Below are 23,568 nucleotides of genomic sequence, written 5' to 3' on the forward strand. Positions count from 1 at the left end.
AGGAAGATACTAGAAACTGCAGTGAAGGGGTCAGTGGATAGAAAATCGAGTCATCAGTGGCACTGTTCTTTATCTAAAACTAAAAACTTTGTGATGATGAACTATGAGCACCAAATTATTATACTATGTACTCAAATTCAAAACAATACTAATACTTATATACATATAGAAAGACTTTATGAAAACAGTAATTGGAAAGGCGAGTAATTAAACGACCATAATAACTAAAGTGAAGCAACAGGAATTTTTTTTTTTCCTTAGAATCAGAAATTCAAAAACACATGAAAAGGAAAGGAACTAAAAAAAGGAACCAAAAAGAGATGGACCACTGAAAGAGATAAACAAGGAAGGTAATAATAATGGACATCACATTGGACACTCCTCATAGGAAAAGCCAAAAAAACACCCCTTCATGTTTCTAATCCTGTCTAAGGAGGAGTGAGGCTGGCTGACACGTGGCACGAGGGAAACAATCCAAAGGGGTTAAGGACGGGTTTTGGTTTTTGGTGGGGAGGGTGACCTGCTATAGCCGGTGACATGTACCCTTTAACTGGCTTGTCCGGTTGTGTGGTCAAAACCATGAAGATAAATATAAAGGGTTTAAGACCACTGTTGCGTGGTTTTTGTTTACGGTATTGGTGGGTTTTTGTCCCTTTAAACTCTTCTGTTATTCTATCTATTATTCTATCTATTGTTTCGTTCCATCTCACAAAACAAGAAAAAAAATAAAAAGAAAAAGGAAAAAATGAAAATTTCACGTTCCTGAGAGAGAGAGAAAGAGAAAGTTCAGGACTTAAATGCTTTCAGTGCCTGAATTCCCTTAGATCTCTTGCATTTCCAAACAGTTTTCCGGGGTTTTTGCTTTGCACGCAAGTTGTACTTTTTTTCGCTGTCGGAAAATGAGTTTCATCGGAAATTTCGTTGCTTGATCGTAGTTTGGTTCCTCGGATCGTTGTTCGAATGTTGTTGTCTCAAGAGGTGAGTTGGTGGGAGAGGTTTTATTGTATGTCAGAGGTTTTGAATTTTTTTTTTTGGTGTGTGTTTCTTCTCATCGTCTCATGGTTCTCGGTGCGATCTCATCGTGGTTGTGTGGTGGAGATTGTTTGTTTACTCTCTCTCTTGTTGAATTTCGGAGATGCAATGAACAGAATTGTGGTGGATTGTACGCAATTTTGTTCTTACTTCTGGAGATTCTGTTTTTATTTTGGAAAAAAATTCTGGGGTGTTGTTGATTTGAGAATTGAAGATCCGATCGTGGAAGTTTGGTTGTGTTTGTTGTATGCAAATGGTTTTTCGTTTGTTTCAATGAAAAAAATTATTTTTTTAATGGGGTTGATGTTGTGGACTTTGTGTTGAGGAGTTCAAGTTCTTTGATTTGGATGCAAGTGCTGCAGGTTCTTGGAATTTGGTTCTTTTTTGTTGATCTCGCACAATTAGAACTCGGCAACTAATTGCAGCGTGTATTTGCTTTATGATGGTTTTGAATTTTATGATCCTTCCATGCGTGTGTTTCTATTTTGTTTTTGAACTTCTGATCGTGGATTTATATATACGATTCTTTAATTCGCTGACATCTCGGGAACGATTGAATAATTGGGAATTTTTTTTCCTGCAGTTCCTTGAAATTCGTCTGAATTCATGTTAGCATTCGGATTTCGTGTGATCAATTTCATGTTTCTTATGTGGATTCAACTTTCTACCCCTTTTATGTGCGTTCTATTGTTTATCGTCATGTTCTTTTCAATGAAATTGAATCCGGGAGTCAAATGGGTCTTTTCTGGAGTTCCCTTAAATCTGACCTCGTTTATTCCGCATGCATTCATCTGGGATATGAATGGTACTATACTGCAACAGTTAGGTGGATTTTGTGACAGATTTGGTTTCTCTGACGTCTTGCTTCTTTAATGTTATTTTTCATATTTATTTTTCTGACAGATTTAGTTAATTTAGTGAATTTTCCTCTGTACATGATCTTAATTATTTCATATGTAAGATATAAGTCCTCGAGCAAATAGAAATTGTCCTTGTCAATTGAAGCTTAGATTATTCAAGTTGCATTCCTTGGTTTGGTAGTATGGGGAGAACCAATAACTGTGGGGCTATGTGTATTTTTTATCAAGTAACCGTCGATTTGAAAAATTTGCACATGTCTTGTTCCGGTGGTAGTGTGTCATTGCTTTCCTAATTTGCAAAGTTTAGCAAAATGTGAAAATTAACTTGATACATGTCTTCCTTTAATATTATGGCAGTGAAAAAGATCTGCTGTATTTGTGTTTCTGGTTATTTGATGAGCCAACTATGGTGTTGAAGAAGAGGGTTGATTATAGATTTAAAGGCTTTCGAGTCCCAGTTATACCTAAAGCTCCTAGATCTGCAAGAGTAAGTACTTAGTACATTTTGCAAGTGTGCTAGTTGTTTTATGTTTTCCATTTTTGTGCATTGAACTCTATTTTGATCCTTTTTTTGATAAATGTTCAGAGGAGGGGTTCTTTCAACAAAGATGATGATGGTCGAGCCTGTGCTATTGAACTACTGGCTTCTTTAGCTGGGCAGTTGTTGCAGGAGAGTGAAAGTTCTGCTTCCAGCAATGCATCTGAAGGAAATCATCAGCCTGCATTTAGCCACGGTGTCATTGGGCAAGATAGACAGGATGAAGTGAAACCATTAAAAACCGAGGAAGTTCATCAGGGAAGTTGTGCAGAGAGTACTTTTAAGACTGAGGTAGCCTCACAAAACAGTAGTCGGAAATCTGTTTCACATGCCAAGACTGATTGTTTGCTAGAGCACGTTTCAGTTAATACTAATTCTGACTGTCGGAAGAAAGTTGAAGCTGATGTTAAGACTGAAATTTCCGATTGTGATAATAAGTTTGGACATTATTCTGATAGGTTAGTAGAAACACCTGAAAACTTTAGGGAGTCTAGCGATGGTAACATAAAGAAAGGATTTAAATGGGAACAGGAGGTCGGCAGTTCATGCTTTCGGGAATCAACTTTGGCTGATAAATGTAGTTTGAAGGAGCACTTAGAATTGTATGTATCTCCTACACTAATTGACTCAAAAAGTAATCTTAAGTCTCCATTTCATAGGAAATCTTTTCCCAGTGCATCCTTTTCCAGGCATGGGAATGGTAGTAAGTTAGGTTTTAGAGATGATGACGAAAACTTTTTAAGGTGCAAAAAAGCTTGCACGAAATCAAAGGCTTTTAGGTCTCCACGACGCATTGCACACCGAAGAATCAGGAATTTGATGTCTTCCAAATACTGGAAGACAGCTCCAAAGTTGAAGGACTGCGAACTTTCTAGATCCGGTAATGTGGCTTATAAATGTGCTACCAAATGCTTTGTTATTTGCTGCATGCTATGTCTATGAGTTTAATTGTGTCTCTCACCGAAAGTAATATAAAATTTGCAGATTTAGGAGTACCAAATTATCATAAGAGGAAGACTTGTTATGGTGTTGAAAGGTCTCAGCTTAACACCATTGTTAAAAGGAGGAAATTCTTTGACAGAGTTTCAGGGGTAACTTCTGATGGAGGATTTAGCAGTGAGAGTGTGTCCAATTCACCTCAGAAAGGGACAGATAGAGACAAGCCTAGCTCATCTGCAAAACTTCATGTATCTAAGGCCAAGGATTCTCATGGTAACTAATTCTATTATGTTCATTCATTGTTTATCTTAATTGTTCCTTTCACTTGATAGTAACTTATTTTCTCTGTGTACCTTGTGAACAGTGAAGTTTAGCATTAAGTCAATAAGGATACCAGAGCTTTATATTGAGGTTCCTGAAACTGCAACTGTTGGTTCACTAAAGGTATAAATAGAGATAGCTTTACTTCTATTTTTCAAAATATTCATTACTGTTGTCAATGCTTCATCCATGCATTTGCAGTCTTGTCTGGCTCTAACCTTTGCAATGTGTGTTCTTGCAAAATTTTTGTAGAGGAGAATCATGGAGGCAGTGATGGCTATAGTTGGAGGTGGTGCGCATGTTGGTGTTCTTCTTCAGGGGAAAAAAGTTAGAGATGACAATAGAACACTTGTGCAGACTGGTATATCTTGCAATGAAAATTTGGATAGCCTCAGTTTCATGTTGGAGCCCACTTCTCTACAAGCTTCTCCAATTTTGTGTGTTGGTGATCCTTGTTCTCAATGTGAAACATCTCAGCCTACCAGGTGAGCCAAACTTTATGACATTGTTACTTTTAATCACCATAGCTAATTCATGGGGTAGAAATTATGATTCAGTTATATGCATTCAAATTTTTATTTTGATACTATAACTAATATCATTATATGATTTTTCTAGGCCCACAGAAACTCCTGTCTTAGATTCAGGGATTACAGATACTTTACATGACTCACCCTTGCTGACATATCCGGGCAACCTAATTGAAAGTAACCACGAGTTTACTTCTTCACCCGCCGACACTACAGTTGACAACATAACACCTGATTCCAGAGCACTAGTTGCTGTTCCAGCTATCACAGAAGCATTAGCTGTGGTTCCTGTGAGTCAGAAAACCAAGCGCTCTGACTTTGCACAGCGTCGAACCAGGAGACCATTCTCTGTGGCTGAGGTAGAAGCACTCGTTCATGCAGTTGAGGAACTAGGAACTGGGAGGTACGATGTTATCAATAAATCAGCTTTACCTGCAGATAGTTGTAGATCATACGTCGACCAATGATAGAGGACAAAACTGGCCTGCTGATAATGTTTATATACTATGCAGGTGGCGTGATGTTAAGTTGCGAGCTTTTGAGAATGCAGACCATAGGACATATGTAGACTTAAAGGTACATTATTTTTTTCCTCCCCTCTGTACCAAGTACCTTTTAACATATGTGGGGTTTCTTTACATGGTTTAACTACTAGAAAGATAATACATAAAAAAAAAAAGGCATTTGAGTTATGGTTAATTTGGTATTGGTCTTTGTCATTATTTCTGTTGGTATTACGGCTCCTGTTTGATCCTATAGATATTCAGTTGGTCCCTGGGATAATATGATTAGTTTGTTTAGTCCATTTCTGTTTTATTTTATGTTTTTGTATGGGTAATTCTTAAATATTATGCTCAGAATTATGCTTGTTTTCTTAAGATGATGAAATAACTCTTTTAATAAAAAAAGGATTGGCACAATTGCACTGATTCAATCCATTTCATGGTTAGTTTGGTTATAAGGGCATAAATTGTAATGCTACTAGCATTGCTTAATTGTTACTTGATGTGCACAGGATAAATGGAAAACATTGGTGCACACTGCAACAATCTCCCCTCAACAAAGGAGAGGAGAGCCAGTACCTCAGGAGCTCTTAGACAGGGTTTTGGCTGCACATGCTTTCTGGTCTCAGCACCAAACTAAGCAACATGGCAAGCACCAAGCTGGACCTGGAACCTTGAAGATTGCAGAAGCCTCAGCTGAAAGACAGTGTGTGTGTTGAAGGTGTACAATCACTTGTGATGATGGTGTAGAAAGGAGTGGTGGTGGTGTTGTTGACAGGACAAAGAGGAAGACAAACTTGTACATTTTGATTCAATTTCATGTAATATTCTTACACCAAATTCTTTGCCGGCCATTAATTGCATTCGGGTTGGCATTTGTACATGATTTGATGCAATAAGGTTGTTGTTCTAACAGGAACTTATGCTGTTCTTTGATTTTTTTTCTTGATTCTTTTTCATTTATGAATGTATGTAGAAATGTAAAAAAGAACATGACAGGCCAAAGGAAAGGTGAAAATGTTCATGTTATTATCTTTCTCTTCATTTATGGAAATTATTGTTCCCACTTGTTTGATACTCACTTTCTATTTGCTGAATTGGTTCATGTTTACTATTTTGTATGTTTATTTTTGCTTTTGATGGTAAATATATTTATATATTCTTTAAATCAAAGTATCCCATAATCGAAAGATAAAAAATAATCTCTTCGGAGTTTTGAAATCTATTTAAAGAACTGATATTTTCTAATACATTTTTTCAAGACTGATGAAAAAAAAAAAATATTTTTCTATATAGTTATTTTGTTGTAAGAAAAATAGAAGTCATATCTTATTGTACAAATTAGTTGTGAATATAAGTTGAGGGTGAGGAGGGTCCACCATTATTTAGAGTTGTGGCTATGATTTAACTTTATAAAAAGTGGATGAAGACAAAGAGGACTGTGGATACAAGGACGAATATTCCCCCTCCTCCGGGATCCTTATCCGCAGTTTACACGAAATTCAATGTGCACGTGCCCCATACAATTCTTTTTAATCATAAAATCATTTTTTATGCCTTTAAATCAATAATCCAAGCGTGTGGTTTAGCTGTAGGGGTTGATTCACGCTTAAGCAAAGTCAGTGGTTCGAATCCTGCCTTATGTATGCAGCAGTGTTATCGGCGGTAGATACTCCAGGGACGAAAAAAAAAAAAAACAATAACGCTATTGATTGGTGTCAATTATTATTATTATTTGTTTTTATTTTTTATGATTAACTAAATTTGAAGCTACTCTAGATTCTGTCAAAGAAACAAAAGTAAGTCTAGATTAAACAGAAAATAGGATTTTGTATAATTAAATATGTTTTCATGAATTTCATTTTCAAATAATAATAAATAACGTCAATATTTTAATAAAATTGACCGTAACAGTAGTAAATTGTGAAACTTTCATTTAATCATTTAATATCTATATTCTGGTCAGCATTTTATTTCAGTTCTACATAAAATTTTTATGTTTTAGTGTTTTTACGTTTTCTTTTTTTAATGTTTGTTAGTTTTATAGTGATGCAAAACTGTTACAAATGAAGACGTAAAAAACTAAAACATAAAAAAACTATTATTTGTACGGACTGAAACAAATATATTTTTCTTTTAGTAAACGGTCATTTTAGTCCATTAATTTGAAATATTTTGTTATATTAGTTTTTAAGATTAAAAATTTAAGAAAATGATAAATAAGTTATTGAAAGTACAAATTAACAATCATATTTATCCTGTCTTAAAAAAAATAAAAAACAATCATATTAATTCAAACTCAAAAAAAATAAATTAAAATGATAATATTAATATATAATCAAAGATCAAAATGACATTTATTAGTTAAATATAACATTTTTTTGGGTTTAATGACTAATGTGAACATGCTTTACCACTTTCAAGGATCAAAGTAATTGTTAATTGAATATTTTAATCGTATGAACTAAAATAAAATGTAATTATATAAAAGATAATGCTTACTTAAATTATTGTAAAATTATAGGGTCGGTCTAAAGGTAAAAGGTTGGAGTTTGGATTTTTGTTTGAATTTTGTGTCATTATTGTAATTTCGATGGATCAAAAGAAAATTAAATTCATTGTGTAATCGTATGAAAATTGTCGAAAATGTTGAGTGTAATACTCCAAATTTTTTAAAATTATTATTATTACTATTTATTTATTAAAGGAATTTTGTAAAATATTTTAGAGATTTTCAATGATTATTAGTGTTTTTAATTAAATAATAAATAATCACAAAAATGGTTTTTTTTAATATTTATTAGAAAAATATGTATTTTTATGATATTTTGTTACAATAAATATTTGGAGAAATTTTTTTATATTATAATTATTTATATATTTTATTTTAATATAATTATGTTAGGAGAAATATATTTATTTTATATATTATATATTTGTTAATAATTAATTATTTCATTTTATTATAATTATTAGGGTTGTTTTAATAATTGTTAATTATTTTATATGTATGTGAATATTTTATAAAGTTTTATAATTAAACGATTTATTTATTTTATTAAGTGAAGGAAGAGTTTTATAACTTGATTAAATGTTTTACATGGTAGTATATCCTCTTAGTGAGAGTGTATTGAGGGTGTGACTGAACATGTACTCCTAAACTATTTTACTTGTATTGCTAAAGACAATGCACAAGTGTGATATACGATTTTTTACTAGTGTTATATGCATGAATATACAGTCTGTGTCCATTACATAATATATAAAAATGTTATCTGTTATTGTTTATTATGCTATGAATGAAGCAAATGTGATGATGATATTTATCTGTGTATGCTATATCTTGTTGTATGTTTCTATTTGACTATCCAATATCATGAGATAGAATGAAATGTTTCTCACTCCTTTATTTTGAGTTGTTCTTTTTGTATGTTGTTGCGGATGATCTTTAACACGATATTAAGGATATTAGTGACGAAGTTTAGTCCTCATAGATGAGTTATATTTTGATAGGATGTGACATCGGTATTTAGTTAAAAAATTTCTTCCTGTTATTATGTTTTAAGACAATTCTTTATTTTTGTTGTAATTTCAATTGGCTTTTATTTAAATTAAAACATGATATTAAGGATATTAGTGACGAAGTTTAGTCCTCATAAATGAGTTATATTTTGATAGGATGTGACATCGGTATTTAGTTAGAAATTTTCTTCCTGTTATTATGTTTTAAGACAATTCTTTATTTTTGTTGTAATTTCAATTGGCTTTTATTTAAATTAAAACATGATACCTTCTATGTTGAACATTGAAGATTTATTTATGATAAAGTTTTCTATTCAGTTTTATTTATTCATGTATTATGATATATAAAATAGGAGATGTCACATTAAATTTTTTTTTTGTAGATAAAATATAAATGACATAACATTCTCATAATTATTGCATAGAGAGTCAATGACATACTAATAATCTTTTAACCAAACAATACTATTCCCTTTTTATTGGTAGTCAAAGCCGCAATAAATACCAGTAATTATCAAATTGAGAATTAGTAAAGACCCATCATAAAAGATCAGACTTTACGATGAATTGAAACGATTATTATCACAAATAAAATATTAGATTTAAATGGAAACTTTACAATTTGTAAGTCTCTACACCGTGTTTGATGTATGATACAAACTTGTAATGACACATGGCAGTATAATTTCATATACAGATAATCAATAATTACACAAAATATTAAGATAGCTTTTCCTCGTCTTCCTTGTTCCATATGGCATCAAATGGATCATCGAATTTGAGTGCGCCCCAATGACCAAAGGCCTGTATCCTTAACCGGGGCCTGGAGAAACATCATGAAACATGGGACAAACAGAGGAGTTAGTAGAGTCCAAGCATTGAAGAGAATAAGAAGAAGCATAATTGAAATAGTTTCACATGCTTACAGGTGCTTTCATTGATGGGAAAACATTCCAAAACCTAAGAGTCTCATCCCCAGCACCCGTTACTATAGTCTGCAATTTTCCACATAAAATTAAATGTGATATAAAAAAGGAATAATTTCTTTCCATAACATAAAATAGAATCATGTTATGTGAGGGACATACCTGTCCATCGGGAGACATTGCAAGGTACAGCACTCTCATGCTGTGGCCAGTTAGAGTTGCAACCTAATCAAAATTTCTCCTCAAGGTTAAGAATCAGGACAAGCACATTTTTAGGTTGTAAATTCACCAAAGAATTGTCAAAGTAAAGTACCTTTGCCAATGATGGATATTTCCACACCATGATCTGATTTTGGGAGTAGCCATGAGTACTTACTAGCTCATTCACATTTTTACTCCAAGCAAGGTTGCATACCTGCAGATTATGCATTAAAATATTAGTTGAGATGCTCTTTTGTTTGTTTCATAAAATTCTCTGTAGAGATAAAAGTTTATTTGGATAAAAGCTAGAAGTATTTTTGACACTTCTATACTAATAAAAGTTTTTAATTTTCAGTCGAGATACTCGTTAAAAACTCTTCTAAGTCTTGTATCTAAAGTAAACAGACTTAAAAATGTGTTAGAAATAAACCTGGCTCCCAGTGTCAACACTGTTCAATTGATGGCCATTTGTAGTGTTCCAAAAACGAATACACCTATCAGCAGTTCCACCTCCAGACACAAGGAGGCCACTTTGATGAGGTGACCAAGCAATGGCCTTCACAGCAGCAGTGTGCTCGGTGAGTCTCAAAGCTGGTTGCTGAGAGTGCTGATTCCATACCAGAAGCTGCTCATACAATAAAACATGACATTGAAGAGGTATATCACTAAGCAAAAACCCAACAAGAGGTAATATAATGAAGCACTTTTTCAAATGTAAAGAAAAGGGTGCAAGGAAGGAAACATAAGTATACCTGATTATCATTACCACCAGAAGCAAGTTCCCTGTCATCACATGACCATTTCAATCCACACACCTGTCACAAATTAAGGGATAACAATTGCTATCAATTTCTCAGCTTCCAGTTAGTCATGAAGATTACAAGTTGAAAGAATGTAATTCAAAATGATTTTACCTCAGACTTGTGGCCTACAAGCTTGCTAACAAAGTCACTTGAAACCCTCATGTCATGCTGAAGTATGTTCCTATCTCTGCTCCCAGAAGCCAAAGTGCGAGAGTTCCATGCCAAAACACCAGTTCTTGTCTGATGCCCACCCATGGTTCTGACCTTCTTACACTGTGTTCCATCCCAAATCTGTACCATAAATGCAAAAAATGTTGTCTTATTCTTGATCTTGAAATGCAATAATTCATGTATGAAAAACACAAAATCTAAGCATGCTAACAAAGTACCTGGACTTGACCAAGATTTGTACCAATTGATATAAAAGAACCCTCCCGTGTCCACTGAACAGAACAGACTCCATCATAAGGCCCCAAGTCACATAGCTTAGTCACCTGAAAGTCACATAAAGGTATTTCATTAAAAATTCATCTTGAGATTTCAATTAATGTGAAATCGTTTCGCAGGTTGGGACTCACTTTGCTGTTTGAAGCACTCCACAGATAAACACAAGTGCCTAGCCCCACAGCAAGAACATTTTGTGAGGACCAGTCCACCAGATTCAAGTAAAAGTCATCTTGAAGTGATGGAGCATCCAAAACCTGCACAAGCTCGCCCACTTTTAGCAATCAACATTCAAGTTTTTAACCAGGACCATAATAAGCACACGGTGAAATCATATCAAACTATGATTTCTCACCGCTACAGTTTTCTAAATCATGTAACCATTGTTATCACATTACATGCATGTTCAAATCATTGATCACTCTACAAATTAATTCTTTTTATGATAAGTACCATGCCACCCCCAACTATTTAAAATTAAATGCACTAATTTTTAAAAATACACCAAACAACCCTATTTGGACAGAATTAAGTCAGGTCATTTCTATACCACACTCTCACATGTAACACATTTATTATAACCATTGGATGAACATCAGACGACTCAGATTTCAAATGTGTGTTTGAGGTTGATTGATCAAGAAAAAATAAGAGTTATTCAATCTTCACCCAACAGTTCGGAATCACTAAACGTGTTAATGCATTAAAAAGTGAACTTTTCTAGCATAGACCACAAATATCCTCTTCCAAGCTAACCCTCCCTGTTAGCACCAAGTAAGACGATTATAAACAGCAAAACTCTCCGTAATTGTACGCCAGACCTTGAGAGTCTAAGCCTATTCAAACTAGCCAAGACTACTATAGACAACAAAACTCCACGCATGGTTAGACTATCATAGACAGGACTGGACCTTAAGTCATGTTCAAATCAGTTAAGACTATCATAGACGACAAAACTCCTTGAAATTGTATGGCTAGGACTAGGAATAGGACTACACCTTGAGACATATTCAAATGGGATAAACACGCTAAATAGAGCAGGGTCAATACTCGACTTCAAAACCCTTAAACAGGACTAGAACTTGAGACATGTTAAAGTCAGGAAAGAGCATGATAGAGAATAAAAGTCTCTGGTAGAAGAATCCTAGTGCAAAAAAAGAAGAGCTTGCCTTGTGGGGTGTCTTGGGAACTTTCCTAGGAGGTTTGGGAGGCGGGGTAGAAGAGTCAGAAGCAAAAGCATTGTGCGGCCCCAAAACGGAGGGAGAGTAGGGCGAAGAGGGTGGGGCGGAGTGATCGGTTCTGAAGCGGAGCATGTTCTTGGTGGGACTGATGGGGGAGTGGGGAGCAGCTGCAGGCGAAGAAGGAGAAACAAAGTCAGGACCAAAGAGCTCCGATCTGAGAAGCCTGGAGTAGGCCTCGTTGGCCCCTTCCTTCGCCGGCGAGCCCTTCTCCACCAGCCCGAACGTGTGGAGCCGCGACGACGACCTGCACGGAATGAACCTGTCGCTGCACGTCGACGAGTTCGCTTTCGAAGGGGATGTCAGGTTGGAGATGGACCGGAAGGAAGAAGGGGAAGTAATGCTCGAAATCGAACGAAACGAAGCTGAAGCTGATGCTGATGCTGATGCTGATGCTGATGCTGATGCTGATGCTGATGCTGATGCTGATGCTGCTTTCGTTGTGTCCAGCCGCAGCGTGCCTCCTGACATCCCAGCTGGGAGCTTCAAACCGCTTTTTCTGGCTCCTGGGGACTCCATTTTTCTCAATGAAGAAGAAGAAGAATACAGCTTCTCTCTGTGAAATGGGTGAGGTTATAAATGTAACGGTCCAATTGTGAGGAGTGAGGAGCGTAAGAAGAGAAAGAGGAAAAGAGGCTTAGTTTTGGTGAGACAATCAATATAATAATATATTTCCTTAAACACATTACAACGGTCAGTTACCAATAATAACACTTCTGCACACAAACTAGCCGTTATAATTTTTTTTTTATTATTTTTTTATATTGTGTATTGGGGCTATTTTTATGATCTGGGTTTTTTCCATGTAGGCAATTTTCTCGTTTTGCTTAATAACCCTTTTTTTTAATGGGTTTCACGGGTTATATTTATTAGGAGGATTTCGTGTGATTATAGTAATTGTGTGATTACAGATGTTTAGGAAATTATATGGATACTTGAGAAATTATGAGTAAGTCATGTCGAGATAATTTCAGTGATTATGTAATTATTAATAATGTTTGCGGATGTTCAGAATATTGTGTGTATATTAATCAAAAAAGAATATTGCGTGTATATTTAAGAAAGTTATATTAGGAGTTTTCTGTCAAAAAATAAAAAAGTTAAATTAGGAGTGGTCACAGAAGATTAGGAGGATTTCTTGTAATAATTATAGGAGTTTGTTCTTATGATTAATATATATTTTTACACCTTTATTATTGAGATGCACAACAGAAAAATAATTACATTAGCCGTATTTGTTTATATTAGTGATATAGTTTTAAAGATATAATTTGGTAAATCATTCTTTTTCAAATACAGATGCTTGCAGGAGTTGATTGAACATGAACATAATAAAAAGTTCGCTCCATTGGTAAAAGTATCAATGATTTTGACCAATATTTTTTTTATTTATCAGGTACAACATTTTATTTTAAATATACATCATTTCTCTTTATTTTTTCATATCATCTATCATACATATTTATTATTATTGTTTTTATTTATCAATTTGTAGGTGTCAAATAGGTTTTCGAATGTCAAAAATATTTTGACTCAGAAAATTACAGCATGATCAATAACATTAACAATAAAAAGATACCAAACTATGAAGCATATTGCTTAGTGCTTGTCTTTTGGAGTTAGGAGCTCAATTTGAGTTAGAAATGAAAATAAATAAGATTTTAAACATAGACTTATTATTTGACTTGATTTGATCTATTTAATAAGAATGTTAAGTTTTTAATTTTTTTTTAAAATTCTATTTATTTAAAAAGATTGAATTTAGACTTAAAAAAAATTGTTAGATTTGATAACCCAATATATTTATGTATATAATGTAAAATAAGTTTTTAAATAAGTCAATAAGTCAAATCAGATTTTTAAAAAGATTAGACCAAACCTAAAAAAAAAAGATTATGATAAATAATAAAACAGACTTAATTTACTTTTATAAAATAAACCTGACTTATGTATTCTAAGTTAAGTATATTCCCATCTCTATTTAGAGCCCAAATCCACAGCCACCTTAAACAACAGAATTTTTCTACTTTATTTCTGTGTCTCTTTTTAACTTTAAATACAAGTAAAGAATAGAAAAAAAATGATCATAATCGACATGGAAAGTGAAAATGTGAGCAGCATTACTACTTGTAGGTCCAGCAGCAAATTAGATTACTGGATAAAATGGTCCAAATTAAACAAGTCCTGTGTTTATGAATTGTATTACAATGAATATTTGAGCTGATAATTGCGGAGCCAATCTTCACCTTTTTCAAAATAGTCCATCCTACTGAAAGTTTGTGTATGGAATTGTGGGGCTGATGCAAACATAGCAGCCCCTCGCCATGCATCCAAAACAGGATCCAGTGCTCTAACTATTTTTATGGGCGATCCACACGGCCGAATCATCCGGATTCTGGCCTCAAGGCGTTCGATGATGCCGGGGAAGAGAGAACTTCCACCAGTCACAAGTATGGAGCTAGTCAGTCTCTCTTCCAACCCTTCATCTTTACATGATAACCTCCTTATTGAAACTCCTGCCATCTCATCCAACCCTACCTCATCAACTGCTATCCACTTCGGATTGAACAAAATTTCTGGGCATCTGAACCTTTCAACACCAAAAACAATCTGAAAATCTTCTTTGCTCAGAGGCCGGACACGTGGCGCCTCACCTGGTTGAGAGCTACCTGTTTCTGACTTGGGCACAAATGTTGGATCCAAGTCCTACACCAAAACAACAATTCAGAAAGATTTTTGAGTCATATGTCACAACCATTCAAATGCAGATTGCTTCCACAAAGCATAACTGTTAACAATATAACATTATTATGAAAGACATAATAAGATAACCTGTAGCCTTGAAGAGATGCGGGCTAGCTCTGCATCATCCTCATCTGCTCCTTCCTCACCATCATCATTATCTTTGCTCATCAATTTGTAAAGGTGCCAATCTTCATCTTTGGCACCAAATGTATCCTCACCCTTACCACGATCAAATGCAGCAGTTGTCAACAGGCGCATTCTCTCCCTTTGAGCGGCATTCAGTCTCTCACCACGACCGATGCCACCAGACAAATTATTTCCGTTAGAATGGCCTCCATTTGTCTTGAGCCGTTTTCGTTGGTCCACTCTCTCCGAAAGGTCTTTGTATCTTGCACGCAATTGTTCCAAGTAAAGCTCTGGGTTCTCTCTGCAGTAAGAAGGGCAAATCACAAAGGTTTTAAAGCACAGTAGAGTACTACAGTTTATTATTCAAGCCTTGTGAAGACTCAAGATAAAAGTCATGCTTAGATCCTAACATTAGCTAAGGTAGGTAGTACAGTATTCCCTTCTCTACCTTGTTCAGTGCTCAGGCATTTAGTAACCTTAAACTAGACAGAGAGAATGTTCTTGCTCTCAATTTTTCTTTTTTCCATTTTACCAGGTAGAAATGATTATAAGCTCTTCAACTTGCATAAATATGAAGCAATCTAATTGTAGTTAAACTGGATAAACTAAAGCATGAAACATACAGGCGTCTCTCCTCCTCTAGCTGCTGTTTCCTTTCTCGCTCCAATTCCTCTTCATAACGCCTCTGCTTTAATCGCTGCCGCCCTTCAGACATGGATTTCAGTGACAACTGTTTCTTCTTTTCAACAAGCTATCAACAGAGAACACCCAAAAAAATCATTGTTTACTTCGTAAGGGACAGAGAAGATTGCACAAAGTAATGATTTGGATATCAAAGATCAGAAACAAAATATGGCTAAAAGCAAAAAGATTACAAGTACATTTAAAGGGTGGGAAGACAGCAAGTTGAATACTTCAATCTAATGATGTTATTAGATAAAAACTGACCTGGTCTGGGGTGAGGATGTCATCAGGGATGTTTATAAGAGAATACTTCTCACTAGCATTAGGGCTGGCCTTTTCAGTTTCAGCTTGATCATTCTTTGGTTCACCTTTTGCTTTCCTTAAGGATTGCATAACTTTAATGCGGGCAGATTCTATCTCCTGCCTAGAGACATAACCAGTCTCTGCTAGGAAAGATGGAATTTCACTATCTTCAACTTGTTCAAGCTGTTTTAAAAGAAATTCCAAACCATGCAATTCATTTTCCAATTCGTTTATTCTAGATGACCTCTTTGCCTCGGCCATTTCTCGTAACCTTTGACCTTGTTTCTCTCTTATTGCTGCCTTTCTAGCAATCTCTTCCTCAGAAGGAGGCTCCTCAGTTGGGGGTGGAACCCAAGGGAGCTGCCAACATCTGGTTTTCTCTTCAGCCTCCTTAGCACCTTTCTGACAGACAAAGAAATAAAATCTTAGGAACCATGCGTGAACTATTAAAAAGAAGAACCTTTTCTTACCTGAAACAACCGAGCTTCAGAAGCATAGTCCAGTGCAATATAACAGTGTTCCATTTTCAGGTCTTCAACCTTTTCCCATGTAAATCTAGACCTGCATTGATAATTTAAAGAGAAAAAAAGTAAACCAAAGAAATACTATGCATTTAGCAGTCAGATTGATGGTAGCAGACCCAGGATGATTTTATACTCACATATGATAAGGATATTTAAGTGAAAGAAGTTGCTTTAAATAATCAGTCACATGGAATCCACCAATATTAGTACGGCAGCATCCTTTATAAATAGGCTCTCCATCTACAAACTGGAAATATAAAAAAAAATGATTACAAAGAATTAGAACACTTTATACACTTGAAGGTTATCTAAATCCTATTGGCAGAACTGACCATTGAATTTACTTAATTATTTTTCCCCATAGGAGATCCTCCACAAAGAAAGTAGGAACACATCACTTTCAACAAGTCACAGCCTCTTTTTACAAGGACAGATGTAAAATTGTGTTTAGTAGCCCTCTTTTTAAATTTATAAGTTATTTTAGAAGAGGTTGGTAAGGAGATTCTTTTATATTAGTATTGGTGATTATTGATTCCCTAAACATCTTGAAAATAATTATGCAGATCAACACTATTATTGGTGAAAGAGTTACGAAGTCTGCTACAGCAGCACAACACAGAAAATGGGTATGCTCATGGTTGTCAATCTCTAGTGACAACTCGTAAACTCGAGTTTACGAGTTTACAAGAGCTTACCTGTACAACTCGGAGGTAAACTCGTTTTTTAGTGAACTCGGAGCAATCTCGGTAAACTCGTGTAAACTCGCGAGACTACCTCCGATATTAAGAGTTCACCATTTTTTTTTTTCACTTACACAAAACGCACTTTTTGTGTTGTGGGTTAGGGCACTTTGTCTCCTTTTCTCCTCTAACCTCCGCAGCGCCTCTTCCACGACTCTTTTCTCTTCTCCACGCCTCACCTCAGCTCCTGACCTCCGTTCCTCACCTCCGCGCCTCAACCACCTCCTCTGCGCGACACCACCTCCGCGCGCGACACCTCCTCTGCGCGACACACCTCCACGCGCGACACACCTCCTCTGCGTGCGACACACCTCCTCCGCGCGCACCACCTCCGTGTGCAACACCTCCTCCGCGCGACACCACCGCTCCTCACCTCCGTTCCTCCGCGCGCCTCGCCACCGCGAGCGCAACACCTCCTCCGCGCCGCACCACTGCTCCTCACCTCCGTTACTCATGTGATGTCTTAGTTTTTTATTTGTCTATTTTTAAGAACTTGTGTTTTGTCATTTGTGTGAACTTTTGATCTTAAATTTGTGTTAAGAACATTTATTATTAATGTAATTTGCTATTTGGGAGTTAAAATATTCAATTATTATGTTATTTTTATTTATTTATTTATTTATTTATTATTGAGTAATCTCTTACGAGTTTACGATACGAGTTTACGGAGCCTCCACGAGATTACGTAAACTCTCGAGATTGACAACCTTGGGTATGCTAATACAAAAAATGCATCTGTTACTTAGCAAAGGCACACATATGTGCAGAACAGAGCATTTTTTTTAATCACATTACAGTCCTCCCTCATAGACAGTCAATGAAGGCTCAAAAGTAAACAGGCAGATTTAACAATAATGGTATATCATCTACAAATTTAACAATGTGTTCGAGAACAAACAGAAATGATAAGCTATTTCCTTAGCATAAAAAAATCCTTAGATTAAAATGACACAAAAAAGGCATACCGGAATCACATGAGTTGTAGTGAATCCAGGACACATAGCAAGACCATCTTTATCACAAACTCCTTGTTGTTGATTATATTTATAGCTGAATGCTGCGTCAACGCCAAAGGCTGCCATGACAGAGAAGCATAGATAGCATGTCAATAAAATTACAAGTACAACATCTAGCATAGAATAGAGATAAACATGTGCTCATGATGGGGTCCAAACTAGTGACAACTATGTGACAAACATGATCTTGAAGGGATTCACTTAGAAATTGGTTTTTCACTTAAGAATAGCCTTGATGGAAAAGATTGGGTATAAGACAACAGGTAAGCCAACACTTCAGTTCCTACTAAGGCCACTTGAAGAAGATGATGTTTTTTATTTTTACTTTTGGTAGGATTACTAAAGTATTAGTACCTATAGATGGAACTCCATAAGTCTCAAAAAGAAGTTCTCCCATTTTACTGCGGGACTGAACTGGGTTGCATACACATTCTGTGATCAGGACAGGATGATCAATCTGCTCTGGCATTAAACATTGAGATATAAAGAGTGAGTTAAATAATTTAAATTGCAGAATTTCCAAAAGAGAAAAATCTATATTCATCAAACCAATAAACTCCAAGGCAACTACACAGACCAACTAGCACACCAAAATTAGTAGTAGTGGTCTATTGGAGTTTAAAAAACCATCATAACAAAGATAACAAACTAAATGCTCAGGGAAGAAAACTGGAAAACACTATTCCACTTATGGGAATACCTCTGATCCTGTTGCTCCCATCCGATCAAATGCAAAGTCCAGAATCTATAGATGAAAGAAAATGTCAGTAATGCTTCCCTTCACATGTTCTTCAAAATCAATGAAAGTATACACCTGTGTACATGCATTATCTTATTTCCATAATATTTAATATGATACACCTCCTTCAACTAGTTGTCAAATGATTCATATTCCACTAGTGACATTTGACCAGTTACCTATCAAACCCCACTGTCACACACACATCAATTAGTCCATTACCCCACACTAGGAGAATAGTTCTCCCATTTATTATATATGAGAAAAGGAACATTGGCGTTGCCTAGTGCAAGGCACCACTGTGTGAGATAGTTCTAGGATGTTACAAATATGTAATTATAAGACCTTGAGACGGCAAGGTCTATACTTGCTCAGTTGCTCGAAAAACAATATTTTTTACCATGTTCAAACTCTTAAACAATTCTTATTCAAATCAGCAGAATTCAAAAGCTAGAATACATGCAGAGGAAAAAAGTATATTTTGGAATTTGGATACTTTTTCTCAAAACATTTTAGAATAGAAGATCTCAAGACTTGAAAACTAAATCCTTAGAAGTTTCTCCATATTCTGGTGTTCAATTTGGACAAATCAATAACTAAACAACAAAAATATCTGATTAATCCAGATGTATCATAGAGCAATGACATAAATGGCAACACTATTTGTTCTCACTCAAGTATTAAACTCTAATTCTAACATGCAGCCAGCCAAATATACCATTTCCAAACTAGAAATGCAACTTCACATGCATATAAGTATAACACACACAGAAGAACCAACACAAAAAAAGACTTGCATATGATCATCATGAACTGAATTCTAATAGCATAATAACAATCATATTGAAACAACTCAAAAAACAACCCCTCCTTTACTCCCAAAATTGTAATGAGGGAAAACTTACGTATTCCATTATTTCAAACTGAAAAACAACATTGCTGTCAAATGCCGAGCGGGGTCCAGAACGAGTACAGTCAAAGTATTTCATTAATGCTGGATCATGGTCGCCAACAATAGTGACAGTTTCTCCTGTGTAACAGAATGTTCGAAAATAATTATTCAATATGCAACAAAAAATTCCCATTTTGTTGGCTCGTTATCAGCTCAAAAGAGAGGTTCCTCTTAAATATAAAAAATTATCAACAAACTAATGAAAATAATAAATATATGTCGGTCCTACTTTATTTTTTTACGAAATTAAAACAAACTGATGAAAATGCACCTAGACAACAAGAATTGGCATAACAACTACAACATTAACTCATTAACTAAACTTTTTCACAAGAGAAACGTTTCAGACAAACCCAAACAATGAAACAGATATATGATACAGTAACTAAGATGGAGAACAACAAGGAAGCATAGTGAAAATGTAGAATATGTGATACCAGTGGTTTTGTGGCGTGGCCTCTGGACAATGTTGCGGAAAACAACACGAGGTTGAGTCTCGCCTGCCCATCTGAAAATTTACCAAAGAAACCAACTTTAACGTTAAAATCAACAACCCCATCACGAGCTGATTTGAAAAAGAGAGAAGCCCAGAAGAAAGTTTGGATTTTTGAGTAAAATTAGGGTTAGAGAAGGTACCCAATGCGGAAATAGGAGGCGCCATTGTCGATGACGATGGGAGTGGCGGAACCGAAGTGAGTGTAATCAGATTGGCGCTGAATTTTGGAGATGAAGGGCATTATGTCGGTTAGAACGAAGAAGAAGAAGTGAGTTTGGTTTGTGTTCCTGCGACTCGACAACCTCTGCAAATGGTGAACAACATAAGTAACAGACATGGTGAGCCCCGACCCGGTCGGGTAACCCGAATGGGTCATTGAACTAATCACAGTCTTCATTTAATGTAAGCAACTCTCTAATTCTCTTGCAATGTACTACTTTTTATATTATTGATTCCAAATTATAAAGTTTGGTCGTCTTATATTATTAATAAAATAGGAAATTCATTAATAAGATATGGGACTAGTAAAATTTAATCAACAAAAAAAATGTTAAAAAGAGTATAATTGTGTTCTCCCTTATTAGACCATGCTTTGATATTCCTTTATTAACAATTATTATCTTCAAGAGACCCTCTCTTACATTATTAATTACAAAAGTTGGACAATATTTTAACAATTTTAATCATGATTTATTTTTATTTGGCAATATCAAATCTAATACGTAAAATTTATTATTATCACTAATCATTCTAAAAGAAGTGAATAATTATCCACAACATGTAATTAAAGTGAATAAATATCAAATAAGTCAGATAAAACTTGATACCAATGTTTGAACAAGAACATTTTTTTATTAAATAACAAATTTTGTCTAAATGTTTTAATAAAATATTTATTTATTTTTAATTATATTGTAAATAAAAATTATAACTATTACGTGTACAAAATATTAAATAATGGAATATATATATATATATAATTAATTAATATAAAATACTTAAAAAAATAATTGACGTGAAAAGTTAAGAATATGTTGCACACTATAATCATTGATATGGAAAATACACTTTCTAATGACTATTTTCATCGTAACATGATAAAATAAATAATTATCATATGTTATTATAATTTATTATTTACTCCGTCAATAAGATACAATAATTTTTTCAAACACTCATATCTTCGTATATATTATATTATATAAAATAACAAAATATATATTATATAATATAAATTTATATAGTAATATATATATATATAATAAAATTTTCACTTAGCATATTATTTTCTTTAGTTTGAAAACTTCAATTAAATTAAAAGTTATTTTAAAAAGTTATATGTAATTTTAATAAAACATAAAAATATATTCTTATAAGTAGTTATTTAAAAATATTATAGTCAAAATTAATATATTACCATATTATCCATTTGTTTAAATAGGATTGAATAATGAGCACATATAAAAAGATTTTATAATATATGATTTTGAGATTTTTGTGTGTGTGAGACCCGTAGCTCTTTTTCATTCTCATCTTCCTTTCCCATTGACATTCATTTTCCTCCCATTTTCTCTTTTGACTTTTCTTCTTTTTCCTTGCTCTCTCAAGGTGCTGAGTAGAGGTGTTGATTGTTAGCTGAGGACGTGGACTTCTTTTTCTCCTCTCATTTCTCAAGCTTCTTCTTCTTCTCCTCCTCTTTCCGGAAGCTCGGAATTTTCTCCTCCGAGGTAAGGGAAGTTAGTTTTGTGTAGATTGGTTGTGAATATGTGTGAGAACTCAAATGCGACTCAATTTCAGATTCGGTCGGATTTTAGGAGTTGAGTACTTTCGGGGTTTCAGGAAAAATGGTGAAAATTTGGGATTTCTATGAGTTGTTTGCTAAAAAGGTGGTTCATCTAATGGATTGCATGTGCTTGAGCTGTTTGATTTTGCAGGTTTTGAGTGAAATTTCGAAGTTTGAGGGTGGCTGTTTGATAGTGCGCTGGGCGTAGTTCTTTACGCCGGGCATGTGTCCATCAGAGAGTTCCATTGTTCGAGCACACCAGGCGCAAGGCTGGTTACACCAGGCGAGCTTGAGAATGGAAGCCCCTGGATGGCTAGAGGTGTGGGTGAATGGCGCTAGGCGTGATATCAGACAAGGACTCAAAATTTTGGTGTACTGGCATGATGGCGGGCGTGATTCAATCTCGTCGGGCGTCAAGACTCCATGAGAGTCTCTGTCAGGGGTGGCGTCGGGTGCAATTGGTATTGCGCTGGGCGTGAGACCTTGGGGAGGTCTCTGCCTTACTCGCGCCGAGCGCAGGTTTGATACGCCGGGCTTATGAGACTCCTGAGAGTCTCTGCCTTCTATTGCGCCAGGCGCAATTGGTATTGTATCGGGCGCGTGAGAGCTTTGGAGCTCTCTGGCTGGTCCAGGCCGGACGCAAATCTTATTGCGCCGGGCGCGGATGTGTTCTTTCATAACTATGCTGATTAATGCTGTTAATGCCATATGATGTAAAGTTGAGTTGTGCTGTATGATGTTTATGTTGTATGATGCTTATGTTGATGAATGTTGTTATGCCGAGCTGTGTTGTATGCCGTCTAAGCTGTTAATACTGTTTAGCTGAGTTGTGCTGAGTGTTGAATATGCTGTTTAAAATAGTTAAGCTGCGTTGTTGAATATAAGCTGTGTAGGTCGTAAGGCTGAGTTGTGTAGGCCGTAAGGCTGAGCTGTTGATAACTAAGACTGTAGGAGATCTTCAAGTTGAAATGTGTGACGACGCATAAGCGGTTTAATGTTGATTTTGCTGAATGATATGAGCTGTATGTGTGCAGTATGTTGTGAAGCCGAGATGTAGATGTATGCTGTTTATGTGTTGTATGTTAACTTTGCTGAAATTGATGATGTGTTGTTAAGTTGAAGCTGTTTATAATTTCTACATATGCTGATTCTTTTTACTAACTTACCCTTGCTTGTTTCCATGTGGGTTGGATTGCAATGATCATACTATATATGGGAGCAGAGCAGAGATAGGTTGGAGTGTAGTAGCAGAACTACAGCTGGCAGATGGAGCTAATGTTTTGTTGTTTTGGCTACTTAGTGTAGCTAGGTTGATGTTGTTGTATATTGACTTGTTGAGCCCCAGGCTAGACCTATGTATATATATTTTCTAGTTATATGCATATTTTATTCTGCATGGTGTTGTTTGTCGTGCGACAGCTGGGCAGGTCGTTACAGTGTGAGTAATAAATAAAATAAGAATATTTTTGTATATTTAGAAATTTTACATCGTATAAGAATTAAATTTAATAATAGATTATAAATATTTTTTTCTCTTAACTCATAAAAATATTTTTTTTATAAATAAAATTGTAACGATTGAATGAACGTTAAAATAAGTTAT

At 35.1% G+C, this 23,568-nt stretch overlaps 3 protein-coding genes across 4 annotated transcripts; 1 reads left to right on the forward strand and 2 right to left on the reverse strand.

The window, feature by feature from the left end:
• Positions 1 to 624: 624 nt before the first annotated feature.
• On the forward strand, positions 625 to 5,798 carry LOC109816707 (telomere repeat-binding protein 3). Of its 2 annotated transcripts, none has more exons than XM_020381793.3 (9): positions 625 to 978; positions 2,250 to 2,379; positions 2,479 to 3,310; positions 3,415 to 3,642; positions 3,734 to 3,813; positions 3,943 to 4,175; positions 4,309 to 4,623; positions 4,733 to 4,796; positions 5,236 to 5,798. In XM_020381793.3, exons 2-9 carry the CDS (start codon positions 2,299 to 2,301, stop codon positions 5,440 to 5,442), a joined length of 2,040 nt encoding a protein of 679 aa, XP_020237382.1. In that variant the 5' UTR covers positions 625 to 978; positions 2,250 to 2,298; the 3' UTR covers positions 5,443 to 5,798. The 2 variants fall into 2 exon arrangements, with proteins under 2 accessions (XP_020237382.1, XP_082927474.1); XM_083071348.1 differs by lacking the exon at positions 625 to 978 and adding an exon at positions 1,004 to 1,837.
• A 3,010-nt stretch (positions 5,799 to 8,808) lies between these two features.
• Positions 8,809 to 12,498, reverse strand: FZR3 (FIZZY-related 3). Its single transcript, XM_083071349.1, has 10 exons — positions 11,789 to 12,498; positions 10,754 to 10,876; positions 10,565 to 10,669; positions 10,287 to 10,466; positions 10,125 to 10,187; positions 9,803 to 9,997; positions 9,485 to 9,586; positions 9,334 to 9,396; positions 9,172 to 9,240; positions 8,809 to 9,068 (listed from the first exon to the last, which is right to left on the reverse strand). Exons 1-10 carry the CDS (start codon positions 12,374 to 12,376, stop codon positions 9,015 to 9,017), a joined length of 1,542 nt encoding a protein of 513 aa, XP_082927475.1. The 5' UTR covers positions 12,377 to 12,498; the 3' UTR covers positions 8,809 to 9,014.
• A 1,455-nt stretch (positions 12,499 to 13,953) lies between these two features.
• On the reverse strand, positions 13,954 to 20,580 carry LOC109816705 (actin-related protein 5). The gene is made up of 12 exons (XM_020381790.3): positions 20,323 to 20,580; positions 20,124 to 20,194; positions 19,640 to 19,764; positions 18,696 to 18,740; positions 18,350 to 18,452; positions 17,945 to 18,054; positions 16,377 to 16,486; positions 16,186 to 16,276; positions 15,677 to 16,117; positions 15,352 to 15,479; positions 14,690 to 15,029; positions 13,954 to 14,563 (listed from the first exon to the last, which is right to left on the reverse strand). The coding sequence occupies exons 1-12, from the start codon at positions 20,577 to 20,579 to the stop codon at positions 14,060 to 14,062; spliced, it is 2,325 nt and encodes a 774-aa protein (XP_020237379.1). The 5' UTR covers position 20,580; the 3' UTR covers positions 13,954 to 14,059.
• Between the last annotated feature and the right edge of the window lie 2,988 nt (positions 20,581 to 23,568).

The sequence above is a fragment of the Cajanus cajan genome, chromosome 3 (assembly GCF_000230855.2).
Source record: "Cajanus cajan strain Asha chromosome 3, NIPB_CcT2T_4, whole genome shotgun sequence".
Lineage (NCBI taxonomy): Eukaryota > Viridiplantae > Streptophyta > Magnoliopsida > Fabales > Fabaceae > Cajanus > Cajanus cajan.

What these genes read in the sequence shown, in the direction of transcription:
- LOC109816705 (XM_020381790.3), bottom strand. Translation starts at nt 20,579, where the DNA reads ATGAAGACTGTGATTAGTTCAATGACCCATTCGGGTTACCCGACCGGG. An exon ending in GCCTCCTATTTCCGCATTGG is followed by an intron (nt 20,195 to 20,322) that starts GTACCTTCTCTA and finishes GTAAATTTTCAG; the next exon opens with ATGGGCAGGCGAGACTCAAC. An exon ending in TGGGAGCAACAGGATCAGAG is followed by an intron (nt 18,453 to 18,695) that starts GTATTCCCATAA and finishes ATGCCAGAGCAG; the next exon opens with ATTGATCATCCTGTCCTGAT.
- LOC109816707 (XM_083071348.1), top strand. Translation starts at nt 1,767, where the DNA reads ATGGGTCTTTTCTGGAGTTCCCTTAAATCTGACCTCGTTTATTCCGCA. An exon ending in CAACTGTTGGTTCACTAAAG is followed by an intron (nt 3,814 to 3,942) that starts GTATAAATAGAG and finishes AAATTTTTGTAG; the next exon opens with AGGAGAATCATGGAGGCAGT. An exon ending in GGACATATGTAGACTTAAAG is followed by an intron (nt 4,797 to 5,235) that starts GTACATTATTTT and finishes TGATGTGCACAG; the next exon opens with GATAAATGGAAAACATTGGT.
- FZR3 (XM_083071349.1), bottom strand. Translation starts at nt 12,376, where the DNA reads ATGGAGTCCCCAGGAGCCAGAAAAAGCGGTTTGAAGCTCCCAGCTGGG. An exon ending in TTCCCAAGACACCCCACAAG is followed by an intron (nt 10,877 to 11,788) that starts GCAAGCTCTTCT and finishes GAGCTTGTGCAG; the next exon opens with GTTTTGGATGCTCCATCACT. An exon ending in CTGGTGGTAATGATAATCAG is followed by an intron (nt 9,998 to 10,124) that starts GTATACTTATGT and finishes TTGTATGAGCAG; the next exon opens with CTTCTGGTATGGAATCAGCA.